A 20,189-nucleotide genomic window follows, 5' to 3' on the forward strand; every position below is an offset into this window, starting at 1 on the left:
TTAAAGCATTAAATGTTAATGCAATTTCAATTGATTTAAATGATTTTTTTTCTCAGGGTAGATGTCGGCGGCAGATCGTAAAATCGGGCATATCGAGATATTCCTAGGCATATCATGAAACGCCGCCATTTCATGATCTGACTAAGATTAACCCAGGCGTATCACGATCTGCCTTATAAAAGAGGCGGCAGATCGGTCTGACCAATGTATTCGTTGATATTCCTAGCTACATACCGGGCGCATCGTAAAATAATTGATGAGATATTCCTAGGCATATCATGAAACGCCGCCATTTCATGATCTGACTAAAATTTACTCAGGCATATCACGATCTGTCTTATAAAATATTCGGCAGATCGATGGGAGCAATGTATTCGTCAAATTCCTAGCTTCATTCATACCGATCGTATCGTAAAATAATTGCATTTTTTGCCACTGGTGGCGCTGCATTCTATATGGCGCTGCGTCCGAGCCAGTGTTGCCAGATCGTACCTTTTAATACAAGTTTACGTTCCTTTTGCGCCTTGAGGCTTGCTCGATATGGCTGATGGTCGCTAGGGAGATCATGAAATGCCGGCGTTTCATGATCTGCCTAGGAATATCACCCCTTGAGGTTTGCACGATATGGCTGGTCGTCGCTAGGCAGATCATGAAATGCCGGCGTTTCATGATCTGCCTAGGAATATCACCCCTTGAGGTTTGCACGATATGGCTGGTCGTCGCTAGGCAGATCATGAAATGCCGGCGTTTCATGATCTGCCTAGGAATATCACCCATTGAGGTTTGCACGATATGGCTGGTGGTCGCTAGGCAGATCATGAAATGCCGGCGTTTCATGATCTGCCTAGGAATATCACACCCTACATTTGATATGCCTAAACGACGCTAGGCAAATCGTCAAACGTTGATGTTTGAACGATATGGCTGGTAGTCGCTAGTCAGATCATGAAATGGCGGCGTTTCATGGTATGCCTAGGAATATCTCGATATGGCCGATTTTACGATCTGCCTCCGACATAGATACATACATGATGTCGTGGTGTAATACATATATCTACAAGTATGTAATACCAGTCATGTTTGAGACAATAGGTACTAAATGCCATTGGTTTAGGTTGGGAATCCTAACTTAGGAAAGAACTGCGATCATAACAGCGCGGTAGCAGGCAGCAGGCAGCAAAGCCGCTTATCGGTACCAATTACTAAACTACAAGGCCTGAATCTTACTTAAAAACTAAAACGAAACGTAGTATCTTCAAAATATTTTACTTTAACTTTGATAAACCAACACATAGAAGAGAAGAGTTTTTCCAATAATTCAAAAACGGCTGGACCGATCATGTTCGCTATAGTTTTCATTGAAAGTATTTGTTAAGCTTTTGTTTTACGATTTTTTCATATTTTTGGACCCGTGGTTCAACATTTTGAGCGCCTTCTGAATACATTCAGAAATTAACATTGTTGAAAGGAATGTTCCTAGTTATTAAAAAAACACAGTGCACATTAATTTACCAGAGAGACAGGAATGAAGTACTGTTTTAGTTTGCAAAGAAACAGTTTAGTAGTATTTCGCGCACTTGCAAGATAACACAATCTACTTATATCTTCGCAATATTTAACCTATATTGTAAAAATGACCAAATTAGTACACAGTTAGGAATGTTGAGTTTTTCTTATGCAATTGTGTGCATTGTGTGTATGTGTATAAACCCCTGAGCATATATCCTACTCCGGCCCGTCGGCCCGTCCCGCTCTGCCTCCAGCGATGACGTCACCACTAGCAGCTTCTCGTCGCTGGCGGGCAGCGAGACGCCGCACAGCGCCTGGCGTAACGACTTCACCAGGTGAGCCACCAGCGAACCCCCCCGGCCTCTGAACACCATACATTCATCCCATAGTGCTACATGACATGACCAACGTCGACATCACACTTACCTACTTCGAAATTTCATAGTTACTTCGAGATCTATACTATATTCAAGATCTGTTTGTTAAATTAGATACATACAGTAAATTGAACAAAACCGACAATGGTCAATTTAGTTTAATATCTTCCCATAAATTAACACCTTCATTATGGAAATTGGTATCAAATCGGTTACACGTAAAGAGGCAATGTAAATAAGTTAAATAACCCTTTTAAGTCCCGAAATATGCATCGTAGTTTTTTTTTAATCCCACTGCACTTACCTTATATCGTTTGATAAGCATGAAAAATTCCTAAAATATATGTTAGATGTTAGCATTTAGACATGGAACGGCACTAAACTATAAAATAGGTACATTTATCTCAGCGTTAAAAAAGGCTATACTTTTTTGAAATTCAATTGTTCAATGTTTCTTCGTTATTTTTCTCAATTCCATTTTACTCAGGTAGGTATTGGTATGTGACATTCTACTTAATTTTGATTAACGAAATTTTTATTCTATTTTTATACCTTTTTGTGCTTAGCTTTCGGCCTAAACAGTCACTTTACGGAGATTAACAGTAAGAAAATGTTGGGTAACTGCACCATGAAGTTTTTCAGGATCGTAAAAGGGTTTCCCCCCGTGTCGCCATTTATCGGCGTAAGCCCGACACTGTGCTACCTGCTCAAGGAAAAGAAGCCATTGTGTTGTCTCCAGCTGGCGCAGGTGTGCGAGCACTGCGCCTACAGAAACGCCAAGGAATACCAGTGGCAAAACAAAACTATCATCCTCGCCGCGGACTACGCCTCCAACGGGATCTACAACTTTATCATACCATTGAGAGCACATTTTAGATCGAAAACGTCGTTAAATCCAATTATACTATTGCTGGAGAGAAGGCCGGATATTGCATTTTTAGATGCTATATCGTATTTTCCATTGGTTTACTGGATGCTTGGATCCATCGACTGGTCAGTGTTTTTGAATTTCAATAAAGATTTCTGCTATTTCTGTAGGGTTCTGTAGTTGGTAACTAGAATCTGCAAGCCTATCCGTTTTCTGACCTGTCTTATGATCCAATTGAAACCAAAAGGTACTCAATAAAGTCGCATGACGAAATGTGATTGACGTAGGATTACTAAATTATTAGAATTATTATAAATTACACCTTTTATATTTTCACAGCTTGGACGATTTGCTTAGAGCAGGAATAACGTTGGCGGAAAACGTAGTTGTAGTAAACAAGGAACTGTCCAACTCCGCAGAAGAAGACAGCCTGGCCGATTGTAATACTATAGTGGCGGTGCAGACAATGTTCAAGTAAACCAAACGTTCTACGTATTTATCTTACAAATTTCTATAAGCATAGCGAAATAAAATATTTGCAGTAGCGAACGGTTTATTGAGGTACCTATGTTTATATCTATAACGGCTAGACTACGACCAGTGTATTATATTTTCTTTTCAGGTTTTTCCCTTCAATCAAATCGATAACGGAATTATCACAGTCATCCAATATGCGTTTCATGCAATTCAGGGCACATGACAAGTACGCCTTGCATCTGTCGAAAATGGAAAAGGTACTTTTAGATAGCTATTGGTTTTTGTGTAGATGTAACGAATAAGTATCATAGAAACATCTGTGTGCGCAGCTGGAGAAGGAGCGCGGGTCGCACATCTCGTACATGTTCCGTTTGCCGTTCGCCGCGGGCTCGGTGTTCTCAGCCTCCATGCTGGACACTTTGCTCTACCAGGCGTTTGTCAAAGACTACGTCATTACTTTCGTTCGCCTTTTGCTGGGCGTGGACCAAGCTCCCGGATCTGGATTTTTAACTTCTGTAAGTTGTATTAGGACGCTAAGGGACGCTATGCTTTTATAATACCTGTATTTATTTTAGGCACTTTTGCGAAATCATTAACATGTGCGATTTTCACCTCATCTCATCATTTTTATGTAAGCGAATGTTTTATTACAACAGCGAATGTCATTTAACGTAATAATTAAGATACAGGTAATAAAAGTGAATCATTAATTGAAATAAACATTCTTGGACTTCTAACAGATGAAAATAACGAAAGAAGACATGTGGATTCGTACGTATGGTCGGCTATACCAAAAATTGTGTTCGACTTCGTGTGAAATCCCAATCGGGATCTATCGCACGCAGGACACGAGCTTAGCCGATCCCTCTCACCACGTGAGTATGACGCCACGGACTCCGTCAAACTGGTTTTGGTCACGCCTGGCGAGAATGCGACCATCGCGTCCATCGGTGAGTCGGTTACCTCTACACTCAGACTTACTTTCCTTAAATACAGTCCTTCTTTTCCAAAAACTATTTGAACGCTATTGGACCAAAACATTTGCTTTATATATTCAGTTATATGCCCTTACCAAATGAATGCATTCCAGTAGTCCGAGTCCTTGGACTGTATTTTAGGGTGTTTTACTCCTTTTGATCTTGATTCTCGGGACAGCGTCACACTTTTGTCCATGATTGTAACTTATTGACACACATCTCCAGCCTAACACTTGTGACGTGTCTGTAATTAGTTAGTATTTACATAATAACTTTATATTCCTCACGCGAGACTTGATTTTCTTATGAACTACACGTGCTTAATTTTTTATTTATCGCAAACTATACCTTAATGACAAATCTTATTGCTTTGTGCGGACGCGGAATAAGTTAACAAAATCATCCAGAACCAATACAAAAATTTTGTTAAACATTTGGAACCCATTGCGTTAATATGTTTTGATTGAGGAACCATCTAAACTTACTTAATTGGTATTTAACTCGATGATCGCAAGCCCGCCTCAGTATCCTAATTGTTGTAGACGTTTGCATGTTTGTATTAGTGGAAATAGAAGGAATTGTTTTGAAGATATAGTGATCTCCAGGCATCAAACTATCCAAGTTCAACTGTACAAATGAATAGGTACTGATATAACAGTAATTCAAGTACCTAATATAGCAAGACTGTTTAGAGTGTAGGCTTAAACCATACTGCAATCACTGATGCATGGAATATGATAGAGATACGTTCAAACCCTGGATATAAGTACCTTGTTCTGCCCTAAGGGGCTGTTCATAAATTACCCCCCCTCCCCTACCCTAAACTCATCATGACGGGGTCATGCTTCGAATGACTCCGTTTCCTCCTACGTCATGCTACTATCATCCGATGTCCAGACCCCGCTCCCTAATTTTAAATGACGTAATTTATGAATAGCCCCTAACACCGACTCCTGGCCTGGCCGTACTCACACTCGTCAATAATGCTTCAATATTTCTTGCTTCTGCTTACCGCATGCGAATCCATTACTGTACCCAAAATATGGGGTAGACAAATCACTAAAATTCACGAAGACTGGTTGCATACAATTAGTTACATAGTTTTTCCTTCTCAAGTTTTGTAAATTATAGTATTGTGCGAGTAGTCTATTATCATTACTTCTGGTGCTATGTTCTATTGGTAGAAGAAGCGAAACTTTACCCAGTTTCTCATTTAACTATTTATAGTTCTTAATTCAAAAGAATATTAAAAATTGCACTGCAATATTTTTCAGTATTATTAAGTATGTATACTTGGTCAACCAGATCTTGACAGTAGAAAAAGGCGGCAAATTTGAAAAATGTAGGCGCGAAGGGATATCGTCTCATAGAAAATTTGAATTTCGCGCCTTTTTTTACTGTGGCCAGTAAGGTGACTTCAGATTCTTTAGAACTTAATAACAATTTATTACACAAACAAACATTGAAAGTTAGATTCTTCTTATTTAATTATCTCAGATACACTACAATAACACCCAAACCACTAGAACAATATTCCGGTTTTTTATTTATCCCATAGCCCGGTCCCTACTTAGTCTAACGCTTTTACCCAATCCAATAACCTATGCATTTTAGATTCTATATCAACTTCCAATAATCTTTATTCTCTGGCGGGTGCTGTGTCTGCGTCCGTCTCATGACACGGGCAAAGGCAGCATCCGCTCGGTGTATCTCTTACATTTAATTAAAGTGTCAGAAGGGGCTCTACGTGTTGGTTTCGGCTCCGTGCATGCTTCCCAAATCTTATCTTATCTTATCTTATTATTTTCGGGGGCCCTTACTGATACACTTCGACCCATAGGGATCTTTTGTGCAATTACCCCCTGGAGAAGATCCGTCAGCTACTCAAGAGCTTTTCCCACCATATCCATGTGTCGGATGATGGAGTTCATGGGTAGCGTTTTAAAGTCCTTTGGTTCCAGATATCCTGCTCCAAAGTCCTTCATTCTTTGTCTGGCTAGGGCGTGACATTCACACATTAAGTGTTTCACTGTCTCTTCCTCTTCGCCACACATACGACAGTCGGTGTTGTCAGAGTGTCCCATCTTGGTCAGAATTCCTTTGACCCCGTAATGGCCAGTGAACACCCCCGTTATGATTTGGAGTTATCTTTTGCTAAGTTTCCAAAGCTTTTTGCTCCACCCGGAGTCTACTCCTTGCATGAAGAGCTTTGCATGCTTTAGACCCGTCAGACTGTTCCATTCTTCCTGATGTTTGGTCTTGGCATGGTCTTTAATAGCCGTTGTGATGGTTCCCTGTGAGAGCCCCACGAATGGTTCCGGACCTATAAGGTTACTTTCAGATCCGGTTCTGGCAAGTTCATCTGCATTTTCATTGCCTATGAATCCCTCGTGCCCTGGGATCCATACCAGTTGCACTCTGTTTTGCCTTCCAAGCTGGTTCAGCGCTTGGACGCCATTATATACCAGTCTAGAGTCCACTCTGTGCGATTGAAGCGCTTTGAGTGCCGCCTGACTGTCGCTGAGTATATAGATATTCTTACCTTGGGTTTGCCTAACTATATTCTCATGCACACAGGCAATTATAGCGAATGTCTCAGCTTGGAAGACAGTGGCGTAATTGCCCATGCTTATACTACTACTAAAGTCATTTGCATAAATGCCTGCTCCCGTACCAGATTCTGTCTTAGACCCATCTGTATACCATATGATGTCGTTTTCATCAGGGATTGGTGCTTCAAGACCTTCGGTCCATTCTGCCCTTGTTGGAATTTTAACGTTAAAATTCTTATGGAACACAAACTTGGGTTGCATTTTATCGCAGCCCATGTTCGTAATCCTTTTCACGAAATTGTCACATTCCATGTTTGTGTGCTTGGTCTTTGGCTTGCTATCGCTCCAGAGGCCTGTTAGGGCCAACCTGTGTAACGATTTCCGCGCCTCAGATTGTATCACTAGGTGTAACGGCGGAAGGTCTAGCAGTACCTCCATCGCCGCGGTTGGCGTCGTTCTAAACGCACCAGTAATAGCCATGCATGCCGTCCTTTGTATTTTCATAAGGGCATCCCTGCATGTGCTCTTTAGTGTCCTTGGCCACCATGCCAGGCATCCGTACAAGATGATTGGTCTTACCATCATGGTATAGATCCATCTTAGTACCTTGGGGTTTAGACCCCACGTTTTGCCATAAGCCGATCTACACATTCCAAACACTCTAAGTGCCTTGGTGATTGTGAGTTCGACATGCTTTCTCCAGTTCAGTTCTTTATCAAGTGTTACGCCTAGATATTTCACTTCATTGGACATTTCTAGGACCCTTCCATAAAGCTTCAGCTGCTTCATGCCATTAAGGGTCTTTTTCCTGGTAAACGGTATTACCACTGTTTTGCCTGGGTTTATGGAGAGTTGATGACAGTTGCACCATCTCTCCACTTGCTTCAGTGCTTTATTCATGATTTCCGATACTGTTCCCGGGAATTTTCCGTTTACAAGAATCACTAAATCATCTGCATACCCTACCGTATGTATTGGGCCTTTGTTTAGTTCTTCCAACAGTGAGTTAACTACCAGACTCCAGAGAGTTGGTGAGAGAACCCCACCCTGTGGGCAATTTTTCGTGGCCGTAGCTAATATTTCGTCTGCTTCCCAAAGGTCCGGGACATTATTGTTCCGTGATGGGAAAGACATACAATATTTATAAATGAAAAAATATAATTCTTTAATTCCATCCTTCAACTGCGATGTTTGTTTCTCCGTTCTGGTTGTTGCAGTTAAAACATGACATTAATTACTATGTACTATTTATTGTCTTAATAAAACTGAAACAGTAATCCAATCAATTATTGCATTAACTAGAACTAGGTACTGAAAAACAAACCATAATGGTCTAATAAGTAACTAGCTAAAACCGAGCCTTTTCAGTTTGACTAATTAGCGTGCGTGAAAAAATTGCTTAACGGGATTAAATACCTACTTCTACCACTAGAACCAGCAATGGCCACTGGCCATATACGACCAGCACTTATAACAAAACTTGCGACGAGTGCTGTTTTCCTTATGATTCAGTACCGTGTATTTTAGAAACGAAAAATAGTTACTTAGTACTATGACAGGCCTTAATAAGTATGTTCGATAACACTGATCTGGTAATGGCACTTTACCAAATCTAAATTCAATTAAATAGTTACTCCGCTTGTTTTTTTAAGGACTCTCACGCTCGTGGCGGTTGCGATTACGGTTGAGTTAAACAGTTTTTATTAAGTTTGTTAATATAAGCAACTAGAGAACAAATGAAATCTTATTTCCACCGAAAAAATCGCACGTATTGCCGTGTCCCGTCCTCTGCTCTATCAGAAAGATGACTGCGACTTTACATTCCAAAGAAAAGAACAAAACTAATCCGATTGATAAGTAATTTACCCCTCTTACCCCGGAGAATATGTGGAAAGGTAGACTTCATTTCTCAGTACTAAAGACGAAATAACTAATTATTGCACATTTTAATTTGCTCAACTAACAAAAAAGAAATCGAAAGTTATCAGATAAAGAAAATATTATATTCATAGTATTACATGAGGGGTTCTAAAATCATGGTACACTAACCTTCAGGGGTTCGTCAACGATCGTAAAAAGGTTTGCAACAAGTATATGTAACCAGACCATGCCTACCAATAGGTACATATACTTCGACAAATATTTTATTATTATATTAACATTTTTGTTCGTAACAATGTTTTCTTATATATGTTAGTCGATATAGATCTTAGTCGATGAAACATTTTGTACCTGTAATACCTGTATTTAAGCTACATGCAAGCGATGCAGGTTAAGATTCATGCTTCCTGCCGGATAGCGGAAAAGCTAAGACCTAAAACCAAAAAACTTCTAATGTATTTCGTTTATTCCATATCAACGTGCAACGGAAAACGTTCGGAAATCTGATACAAAATTGTGAATTCTCGTTGAAAATTTTTAACTTTAACTCAGAATATCATGGCCAGAAGCTACATGTTTCGCCTACTACATAGTTATTATGCATCATTACGAAATGTATGCAGCTAATATAATTAGAATCGAACTTCACTTACAGGTAAGTTCGTTTAATTCCTAATAAACAATCTATTGCAAAGTTTAAAAATGTGCACACGAGACTAGATTAGAGGGTATGTACCTACATTCACATATGCTGGTGTCAGTAACAACATTTTACTAAATAATGCTCACCTTTTGTAATTGAATAGTTAGTGTTTACTGCTAATTTAAATCTATGGAAACATTTTAGTCAGTCAGATATCAGACAGCACTGTAACAACAAGCTCTTTCAGCGTTAACGCAATCATCATCAATGTAACTTATAGTCCTGATTTAACTAAAAATATTTTGGGTGCCGTAAACGTAGAAACTACTTTATATTCGGCCATTGCCAAAAACACGCCCATCCCTTGAGTGTAACACAGTAGTTAGTATTGTATGTGCAAAATTGGCGAGGTAAATGGTAGGAAAACAAGTGTGACACGATAGTTGCAGCAGGACGAGGGAGAAGGAGGTTTCCCGGCGTGCGAGCGGCGGGAGGCCACCGGCTGTCTCGGCGGCTGCTACGGGGAACGTACGCCGGCGGTAAGCCACTGTCGGAGCCCTTTCACGCGGACCTCCACATATCTGTATTATATATCTCGTCATTAAATCGAGTCCGAATGGTTTTGTGTGTAGGACGACAATAAAGCAGTCATTTAATAATAGATTATTCGGACTTAATAGGTAGGGCCCGGAATTTTGGGTGCGGCTTTTGACAGATTGTAGGAGAGCAACACTTTTTAGCGATATTATCAGACTGTATGAATGCGGTAATTTATTTAAATATAATACTTACATAATAGGGATGAGTCATCTTTTCTCAAGTTAATATAAAATATGAAGGGTTTCGCAATGATACTCATTTCAATACCTAAAGCAATTTTAATGGGTTAAACCTTCCGATATTTAGATTTTTATTTCCATTCTTGACCGTTGAAAAGAGTACGTATCGGATAGTGTAATATACCTACATCGTTTGAGGTTTTATTTAGTTAAGAGACTAATAAAAAAAATATCGTATTGTCGATATCATCGATAAGTCTTGTTCTCTCCCTACAATCCGCACCCAAAAATCCAGGCCCTATTAATAGGTAATAGGGAACGTTCTGTTGTTTAATGAATGGTCCATGGAAACATCCCGGCCGCCGTCATTCGATGGAGTTTAACTATAAGACTACTAAGCCAATAACTTGAGCTGTCGGCAGCCAACACCGCTACTGTAAATTTCATTCGATAGCGTGACGGACGTACGCGTTTGCTATAAGTGTCATTTTGTATGAAATTTTGAGTTTCCAAAACGTCCCGCTTGGCGCGCTGTTTAAAATCCCATACAAAATGAGAATTAACGCAAACGCTACACTATCCGTTACACTATCGAATGAAATTTACACTAGTGTCGATTTAAAACACTCCCTTCAGTCGTGTTTTAATTTATCGCCACTCGTTGCGAATTTCCTATTTTTCGCACTTACTTTTATTTATTAGGTATCTCACAGAGTAGTACTGCCATGTTAGTTCTTGGATAGGAATTATTTTATTTAGAGATTAAACAAAAACACATAGCACTAAGTAACTTAAATTCTAGATTTAGTTGTAGTTTGTAGAACTGCTTTAGATACCCTTGTGCGCGTCTACGCACAGAAGCCATTCGAGATACGTTGTATAAAGCCATTAAGTTACCTTACTGACTTTGTATGTATATTTTACATTTTATTATATAGAGTTTTTCATTCATATGCTACGCATATCAAGTTATTAGCAATTATTGCATGTCACCAGTTTTTAAAGTTACAAATTGCTATAGATTAATCATATGTATAGGTACAGTCACGCTCCGTGATTGTTGAGCCATTTAGGGATCTAGCTAAATTAGACATTCCATAGCGTAAGTATGGTACAACCAATTTAGCTAGGACTCTAGAAATGGCGTAACAATCGCGGAGCGTGATAGTACATAATGAATGTAAATAACATTGTGCTGATTACAACGACGTAAGTTTTAAAAGTTTTTCTTGATCATACAAATACTAGTTGCTGTAGGTACAGTCGGTGCCTTAGCATAAGTACCTATCCCTTTCCCTAAACTAACTACTAGTATGGCGACGTGGGTACTGGGTACTTCAGTTGGGACACTTACTGTACTAACTGGGTTACTGGTTTTGTTAAGTACTAATAAAATCCACAGTATTCTACAAGTCTGGCCGACGAAGCAAGAGATAATCATGCGCAGCAGATAGAGAGAGCAGAAATCGCAAACCTAGTGCGCTCGAGAATGGAATCGTTGAACCTTACTGGAATCGACTACGACGACGTCAGCGAGAAGAGGAACAGTTTGTCCTACGTTATTATCAACCCAAGTTGCGATCTTAATATACAAGAAGGAGATATCATGTTAGTATATACATAAGGATATTGAATACAATAATTATTGGCACGGTATCGGTAGTTTACTCGTCTTACCACAAATACATAACTGTAACTATAGGAATTTAACCTGCATTTTTGTTAAACGAACGCCGACGGTAACTCTTTGTCGGAGCCACGTACCTTCTCCTTTCTTTTACCTATGTTGTTGCCTACTGATATACCTACCTACTCTTATCTGTTCCAGATATTTGGTGCGTCCGTCCCCTTTTTCAGCACAAAAAACGTTTGAGAGACATAATAGCCGACGAAAATCAAATATAAGTTTCTGTTCTCAAGCTTTAATTCAAGCGCAGAGCGTTGCCAGCAGAAGAGGCTCTGGTATCGGTGCCACGTTCACCCAGCAGAGGGCTCCACCACTCTGCACAACGAAAGCCAATTCCTTGTCTTTACCTGATAGTCCAACTATCATAACGGATTTTAGAGGACGGTCCAATTCACTTCGAGTAGTAGATGACATACTTCTGCGAAGATCTAATTCGTTAAGACAAAGCCTCAGTGGCGTCGGCTCTCGTCGAAGAAAGAGTAGTCTCGAAGAAATAGGCATATCACATTTTAATTCCTTATTGCAACATCAGCAACAACAGCAACAGCAAAACGCTAATGCGATCAAAATCGCTTTGAACGGTAGCATAGGGTTAGAGGTTACGCCGCCGGAGGAGAGTCCCGCCGAAAGGTTTCCGGGGACGAGTATGACACTCGGCGGATACCAGGAGACCGCCGCTGCTCTCCCCTCCACGTCGATGGGCCCGAGCGCGCCGTCGCCGTCGCCAGACACTCAACACCTGCAAGGAACTATTGTATGATACCACCTAATGTGGGGACGACGACTAAGCTCCGTTATAAGAAACAAATGGACGTAGAGTGACTACTTTCAACATTGACAGTCACTTGACTCGAGGTGTCACTGAATCCATCACTATACGGAGCCTTTTTACAGTAGCGTCTCTACTTCAGTATAATATATGTAGCAACTTAGTTTTGAGAAAATGAATAAGTGAAGAATTAATAAATAGTTTATAACTAGGAGTGATGTAGCTAACTGCAAAAGAAGCTGTGTAATTTAAGCGGGATCAATTAGATACTACTGTAAGCGGGATAATTATACAGCATAGTATTGTAATGTACATAGCAGAGCTTTTTCGGTCGTAATAAACCATGAGTATGTAAATAGAGATTATAAAACGCAAATAAATATGATTTATTATTGTTATGTGTAAATATGGACAGATAAATATATACTGAAAAGTACCTTTTATTTACTAGATTTTACTGACCAAAGGAAAATAACTAATTTTATCATTATAATTACATAGTATATTGAATCTGTACTCTACTTTTAACACTTTATTGTTAATAGATTGGGTCAACTAATTAATTCGCCAACTATTCATAAAATACTATTTATGACATTTATGTAGTATCAATGTACACAAGAGTTTTTTTTTATCTTTAGTTCTAGAGCTTATTATACCTGACAATATCATACAAATAGTAATCTGTGTTTTTATATACAATATAAAATAACTTAGTCCGTTTCACTCTGTAAGAGTATCGATAGCTGCCTTTTGTGTATATTATGAAGATAAATATAGATAAAAAAAAGGATTTTCTTTGTTCCTCCTGAATTTCATTTGATTGTACCTATTACCTAAACATAATCGGTGAAGACATGAACTCAGCCAGCCAGTTCCCGGCATCCCGTCATGGTCAGTGACTGAGTATATTTATTTAGTGGAAAATTAAGTAAATAGTTTATGCAATGATGGGTTATTCCCACTAGATACCACCAAGTTGTTACCAGTGGCACAGGGCGGACACGCCATACATCAAAAATGATTTGCGTTTATACAGTGTGTAAATCCAATATGGGCGAATATTTAAACGGTGATTAGCATAGGACCTAAAAAGTATATTGAGATACATTTTACTTAGAAATGCAATGAAAATTTTAACCATACAAAATAATTCGGCCCGCAATGTAATACACCACGTTACGGGATACGAGCTTTTTAAAGTAACTGACAACGTTTGTTAGCAGTTACAATAAAAAGCTCGTATCTCGTAATGTCATGTCATCTTCTGTTTCTTAATGTTTGCAGTACATTGCTGCTTGGTACATGTGAAAAAAATTCATTACGGAGTCATATTAAGTGTAACTTTAAAAAACTTCTTAATTAATGATTAGACGGGTAAATTCTTATATTTGGTTTAATTTATTGCCCGTATTGGACTTACACACTGTATGTGTGCGCGGTACGTCTGTAGTCTGTACACGCGTCATTGAGTTTCTGACGGAATCCTGACATGCTCTCAGTAGAGCGACTTACGCACACATTCATGTCGCGGCCTGTCGCGGGCGAGGTAATCCGAATCGGGGCGGGGCGGTGCGTGTCCGTTCTGTATGATAATACTATTACTTATTCTGTGCCAGTGGTAACTACTGGGAATTTTTTCCCCACCTTTTACCACTGATAACTACTGGGAAAAATAATTCCCAGTAGTTACCACCAACTCGGCTTGGTGGTAACTACCTACTGGGAATTTTTATTATTCCCAGTAGTTACCACCAAAATTTTGTTAGAGTTGATTACAAATAAAAACAGTATAAAAATAGTATAGTATAAATAAAGAGTGATTTAATATATAATTATAAGTCGATTAAAGTTAACTGCCTTAAAAGTGACCTAACCTATTGAAACAGTTTAACCAGTACTAGTACAAAAACTATAATATATGTAAGGAAAAATTTAATAATCCATTTAGATTATTTTTCAAGTGATTGTATTAGGTAATTCAAAATCACTCTATATTTATACTATACTATGTATACTGTTTTTATTAGTATTTAACTCTTAACAAAATTTTGGAATTATTTTTCCCAGTAGTTACCAGTGGTAAAAGGTGGGAAAAAATTCCCAGTAGTTACCAGTGGTGGGAATAACCCGCAATGATGCTACAACAGTGCTAAGTAGGTACAAACACCAAAAATCTTAACTGTCCATCAGTGGACCTTATGCCTTTTGTAATAAGTTTTACGAACTGTCAGTTAACAGTGTGGCTCAGACAGTCGGTAGCTCAACGAATGTAGCGTACCTAGTTAGCTAGTGCTACGCTGGTTAGCCAGGGGCGACACTGTTATGAGCCGGTTATATCGCGGTGGCATGACCGTCAGCTGTTCACATTAATATGTAAAATGTTAATTTACTCATTGTTATCCTTAAACATAGTAATTTAACACTATCTAATCTAATGAAAAAGATCATTTGGTTAACTATTTCTTAAAATACATAATGTCAAAAACAAGTGCCTATTGCGATTTCTGCATGAAAACTAATCCGAAATTAAAATCTTTCAACTAAGAAAATATATGCAAATGTACATTCTTGGTGAAGTGGAATGTTCCATATTTTTTCATGGAATGTCTATCACCCACCCATGTCTCGTAGATAGCAAGTTACCTACACAATTTATACTCGGAATAGAGTTTTGGGATGAGTGCGGATTGACATCGGTCATCAAGCAGTTTTTCAAAGGTGAGAACAGCGGTAAGCTTTTTGTGCCGCCTACTCACGTCCCTGTTCGGGCGCCAATTTTGGAGCAACTGCGCCATTAAATTCCTGTAACATGCCACGGATATCAACCTTATGAATAAAAATGCCACTCATTAAATAAAAAAAAGGCTAGTTGGCATAGTCCTTCCTATTCCCTACTGGTACCAATAAGGAACAGCCAGGAGTGAAGGCTGCGAGTAATAAAAATGTAACAGTAATTTAAATGATAAAAATATACAAATGAAGGCGTTGAATAAATTAGCGATTGCCTAAAATTGTTGATCTTGTCGAACTTTATTAATGAAAAGGTTGGTCACTTCCCTTGAGAGAGAGAGAGCTGCATGGAGAAAAGGCTCAGGATATTATACTACTCTTTGGGCTCAGGCCTATGGTGCACCGGTCACGCTCAGGCTGATATCGGAGCAGTAGCTAGAGAACTATGCCAGGTAATATGGCATGGCGTGCGCCGTGGTCCGCGCCCAAAAATGTAGTGGCAAAATGTTCTCAAAAAAGAAAACTGCGGACGAAAAGAAGGGCCACTCTCTAGTAAAGAGAAGAAATGAAAACAAATAAAACAATAAAACAGAAGATTGAACGGACTTACCCGCAACAAAAAGCGGTTTTCCTAGTTTCTAATGAGACGTTTACCAACGTTTAAAAGAAAATCCGTTATTGACAATAACCACGGTACTGCTACCGATGAACAGAATTACTTTTTCACCTCAGCAGCTCGAACAAGGATACTTTGCTACTTAAAAACAGTGAGCCAATCCCATTTTGTCATTCCCATTCAAATGTCATTTCAACATTCGGGGTCTAATACAAGTTCGAAATACTTGGATTCTATTATCTCTCTCCCTTTCACGTCTTTAGCAAAAAGAAAGAGACAAAAAAGTTCAAACTACATTCAACGGTACATTGACGGTTTATAATAGACCCCCGAAAAACGTCAGAACGCATCGTTCCAAAATACATAGGTACGAGTATGGATTCTTAATAATTAATTAATGAAAATAAAATTAAAGATTTAATAAAAACTGATAAAAACACTATATTTTACGTTATTTATTGTACGATTAAAATAATTAACTCAAAAAATACACAGAATATCACGTAAAATAAATAATTATAGTTATAAGAATCTCTACTATAGTTTACAAATAGTAAGTGTCCGCAATTCGGACCGTATCTTACAATGTTTTTTTTTTTACAAAAAAAAGTTGTCGGTTGAAGTGTCAATCAATCGATGGTCGTTGTTTCCATATATTACCTATTTAACTGAAATTTACTACGTTTTGTTTTTGTGTTTGATTGTGGTAATTCAAATTAATTGTTAGTATATCTTAAGAAAGCATGAGTGAATAGGTAAGTGATGAAGGATTACATTTTTCAGGTTGTCTAATATGTTCTCACTGCTGAGGTGAAAAGTTTTGTGAACTACACGAGATCAAAGTTATTTACATCTCGTGCGCTTTTGAGTCCCTTACTACGCTCAAGATTCTAAATTAGATTCATTACTATAGAATCTTTCGCTTTCACGGGATTCAAAATAAGCACTCGAAGAAATATCAAACTTTGATCTCTTGTTGTACAAATAACTATTATTTCGTGAAAGCTTTGAACATCACAACAAAAATCTTCTCACCTTGACACCTAAAATAGCTCTATCTTTTCTTTATTATTTTGACAGTTGTCAAAGACAACTGTTGATAATTTACTTGTAAGAAAAAGGTTTCGACCCAAGGCGTAATGCTGCATGTAATACTAACAATTCGCAAAAAAAATATCAGGACATGATGCTGTACTTCCTACAAAGCAAACACAGTATCGGCACCCATAGATTCGTCAGCTCCTTCAACCTACGGTATGTATACTTAATATCTGGGAGACCGCGCAAAGCTCGGAAAACATATAAAACTCAAAAATGCGCGTTTTCCCAGAGATCCTAGCTAGATCGATTTTTCGCCCCCGAAAACCCCCATATAGTAAATTTCATCGAAATCGTTTCCGAGATGCCCGAAATATATATATATATATATAAGTAAATAAATAAATTAAAGTAAAAGTAAAGTAAAAAAATAAATACTCGAGCAGTTGAACGTTATGTTATAATGGTGACTGAAGCGTGGCGTCGCTCGCCGTGGCTGGTGAAAAGGAGAGAGATGAATTTATTTTTATTCTTTCCAGAGTTAAATCGCCTATATTACTGCCCTATTTTGACACAAAAAAAAACATTAAATAATTTTATTTGACATGTGTGGCGAACCTCTTTGGTTTGATTACTGTGTGTCAACTCACTGACGTGTAAATTATTCTTGTTTTTGTCAAAATAAATCGGAGATTAATTGTTTATCTTTCTCAAAAATAGAAGTCCCACACATTAATGACCAATATTTTTTTCATCTCTCCTGTTCGGTAAGTTCACTTTTCATAGGCTGATAACCGGGTGGAAAATTGCATTTCCCACCCTAGGGTGGAAAGTATTTTATTTTTTATTTTTATTTCGAGCAACGGCTAACAGCCATATTTGCCATATTATTCAGTTAAAAGCTCTCATATTAACTTCCGCATGACTGAAATTGGCGCCGTTTACATTTTGATCGGAAAAAAAATGTAAAACCATGGACAATCCGATCTTAAACCGGGACTGGGATGTGTCTGAAACGGCCTTAATGTATACGCGCCTTAAAAAAAGTGAAACTGAATGAATGAATGTAATGTAATGATAATATTTTAATAAACATTCATTGTCGTTTATATTAATTTATTAACAAATATTTATGTTTAGTTTATCCATTTAAATACTAAATACAAGTAGTATAATTTTTATACACAATAATAAATATTTTAGCAGTAGCAACATTTTTATTTTCATAAAATAGAAAAGAAAAAACTAATTAGGAAAGGCGGGAATAGGTATTGGTACTAAATAAATAAACTGTTGAGACATGGTTGAGACATTACTCGCTCTGGTTCAAAATGGATTTTTCAAGTGATTCGAGTGACTTAAACATAGAATTAACTCCTAATTCTGTTAAAGAAGAAGCACAAACAGTGGTTGATAATCACTTGATAATATTTTACCTGCATACAAAGATACCTAAAGGCATACGAGCACTTCATGAATTGGAAAAGCGTTAAAAAAGTGAAGTCGCTGTCGGAAAACGTATTTTTGGCTTATTTCAGTGAAATGTCTAATCATTACAACCTTTCACACTTTGGAGCAATTACTCTATGCTTAAATCAGTGATGAATACGAAGCATCAAGTGAACTTGAGAAACTTCATAAATACTTACCAATAATAAACCTACATTTCTCGTGTTTGACTTTCCTCATAGTCGAAATGAAAAGTAGAGTGTTTAACTCTGGTAAAAGTAACCATCTCACCCTCGAACTGTTGGAGCGCCAAAACGGCGGATTTACGCAAAGTCAAGTGCAGCAGCATAAGAAGACGTAATAATACATATCCTATCGATTACACATCAGCCATGCATTCACTAATCAATCAGAGGCAAATACAACATGAAATCGAATATAATCGTTGATGAGTAATTCTAACCCGTGCCGTGACAAATCATGCAAACGATGCCTTAAGACATTTCTAGTAAAGCTGATATAATGCAGTGACGTGGAATCAACACTAGCAGAAATCACTGACATAAAACAGGATTGTAAAATGGCCGCATTAGTAAACTGGAGTTATATTTACTTTATATTCTTTGGAATACTTACATTGGTAAAGAATATTCATGACGGGTGAAGTTTAATTAATGTGTAGTAGGTAGGTACCTAAGGAAAATATATCGGTATTTTATCGTTTCAGACTACTATAGCAGATGATGACAGTAAATCCGTAAGTCTTACTCTCTTTTCACTGCCCTGACTTCTACATAAGTCCTATCTAAAAATATTCGTTCTAACTAGTAACATAACATAAAAAATAGCATTATGGCATATGGTAGGTATATATTTTCCTTATAATTAAATTAAACATTACACACATCCATATATATTATTTCCTAACTTCTTCGTGTTAGTTTTGTAATAATTATTTCATACATTTTTAGAAAACTTGTTCAGCAATGGTAAGTATATAATCTCAATGCGGGGACCGTAGAGTCATCTAGCAGGGGCTAGTTAGTTAGTGCTTCTGGGCATTTTCCGCAAATCGACAACCATTGTGCCTATTTTGTGTGAAACGAGGTAGCGCCACTCTAACTGCCCCGGCTCATACATGAAGTGAAGCCAAGCCGAAACCCGGTACTGTCATTATGGATTTTTAATATTTCGTACAATATAGTCTCAAATTGATTATTTCTCTAACAACGAAAGGAAACATTTCATAGAAATAATCAATTAAGGGCTAGTGAAAAGAAAAAAGAAGAAGTTAAATAAGAAGGTATTAAAATTGTTAAGTGGTCCACATTCAAAAGTGTAACTAAAAAGAAATATTTTTTATAATTATTTGGTAACCTTAACTCATTTCATGATAATGGTCATGAAATTCTTCATATTTTACAGTGTGTGGGAAATGATTGTAAGACATATGTAAGTATAAAACAGTGTCATTTAATTCGGCTCAATTAGCAAAAACTTGGTATATGCCAACAAATACACGGTGTTTTTGTAAAGTCCGTTTATCTCAAGAATGCGTTCCTGAGCTTCAATTAAGTAACTTTCGCAAAGAAACCGGTATTGTAATTAACTCGATTTTTAAGATAATCAATTATTTATTTTTATCTGATAAGGCCCCTACGAGTGTGTACACTTACCTTAGGGCCTATTTACGTATTGATTAGTGTTAAGTATGAGTTTATACATTTGCTACTAAACGCAAATACTATCTGGGACGATCGATATTCGAAATGTCATTGATATGTCATAGTTCAATTGTTTGGTGGATTTTTAAACATAATGTCCGTATTACAAC

General features: G+C 37.8%; 1 protein-coding gene across 2 annotated transcripts in view; it reads left to right on the top strand.

Moving 5' to 3' along the window:
- The window catches only part of LOC134661320 (potassium channel subfamily T member 1), a 98,274-nt gene extending 84,975 nt beyond the window's left edge, over positions 1–13,299 (top strand). The window contains exons 16-24 of one of the 2 annotated variants that reach the window (XM_063517323.1): positions 1,764–1,844; positions 2,529–2,879; positions 3,094–3,228; positions 3,377–3,488; positions 3,561–3,746; positions 3,972–4,181; positions 9,728–9,823; positions 11,466–11,671; positions 11,892–13,299. In XM_063517323.1, the coding sequence (XP_063373393.1) occupies positions 1,764–1,844; positions 2,529–2,879; positions 3,094–3,228; positions 3,377–3,488; positions 3,561–3,746; positions 3,972–4,181; positions 9,728–9,823; positions 11,466–11,671; positions 11,892–12,510 (1,996 nt within the window). In that variant the 3' untranslated portion in view covers positions 12,511–13,299. The remainder of the gene's footprint in view (positions 1–1,763; positions 1,845–2,528; positions 2,880–3,093; positions 3,229–3,376; positions 3,489–3,560; positions 3,747–3,971; positions 4,182–9,727; positions 9,824–11,465; positions 11,672–11,891) is intronic. The other variant, XM_063517325.1, reaches the window with a different exon arrangement.
- The last annotated feature ends 6,890 nt before the right edge of the window (positions 13,300–20,189 follow it).

Source organism: Cydia amplana, chromosome Z (genome assembly GCF_948474715.1).
Source record: "Cydia amplana chromosome Z, ilCydAmpl1.1, whole genome shotgun sequence".
NCBI classification, from domain to species: Eukaryota; Metazoa; Arthropoda; class Insecta; order Lepidoptera; family Tortricidae; genus Cydia; species Cydia amplana.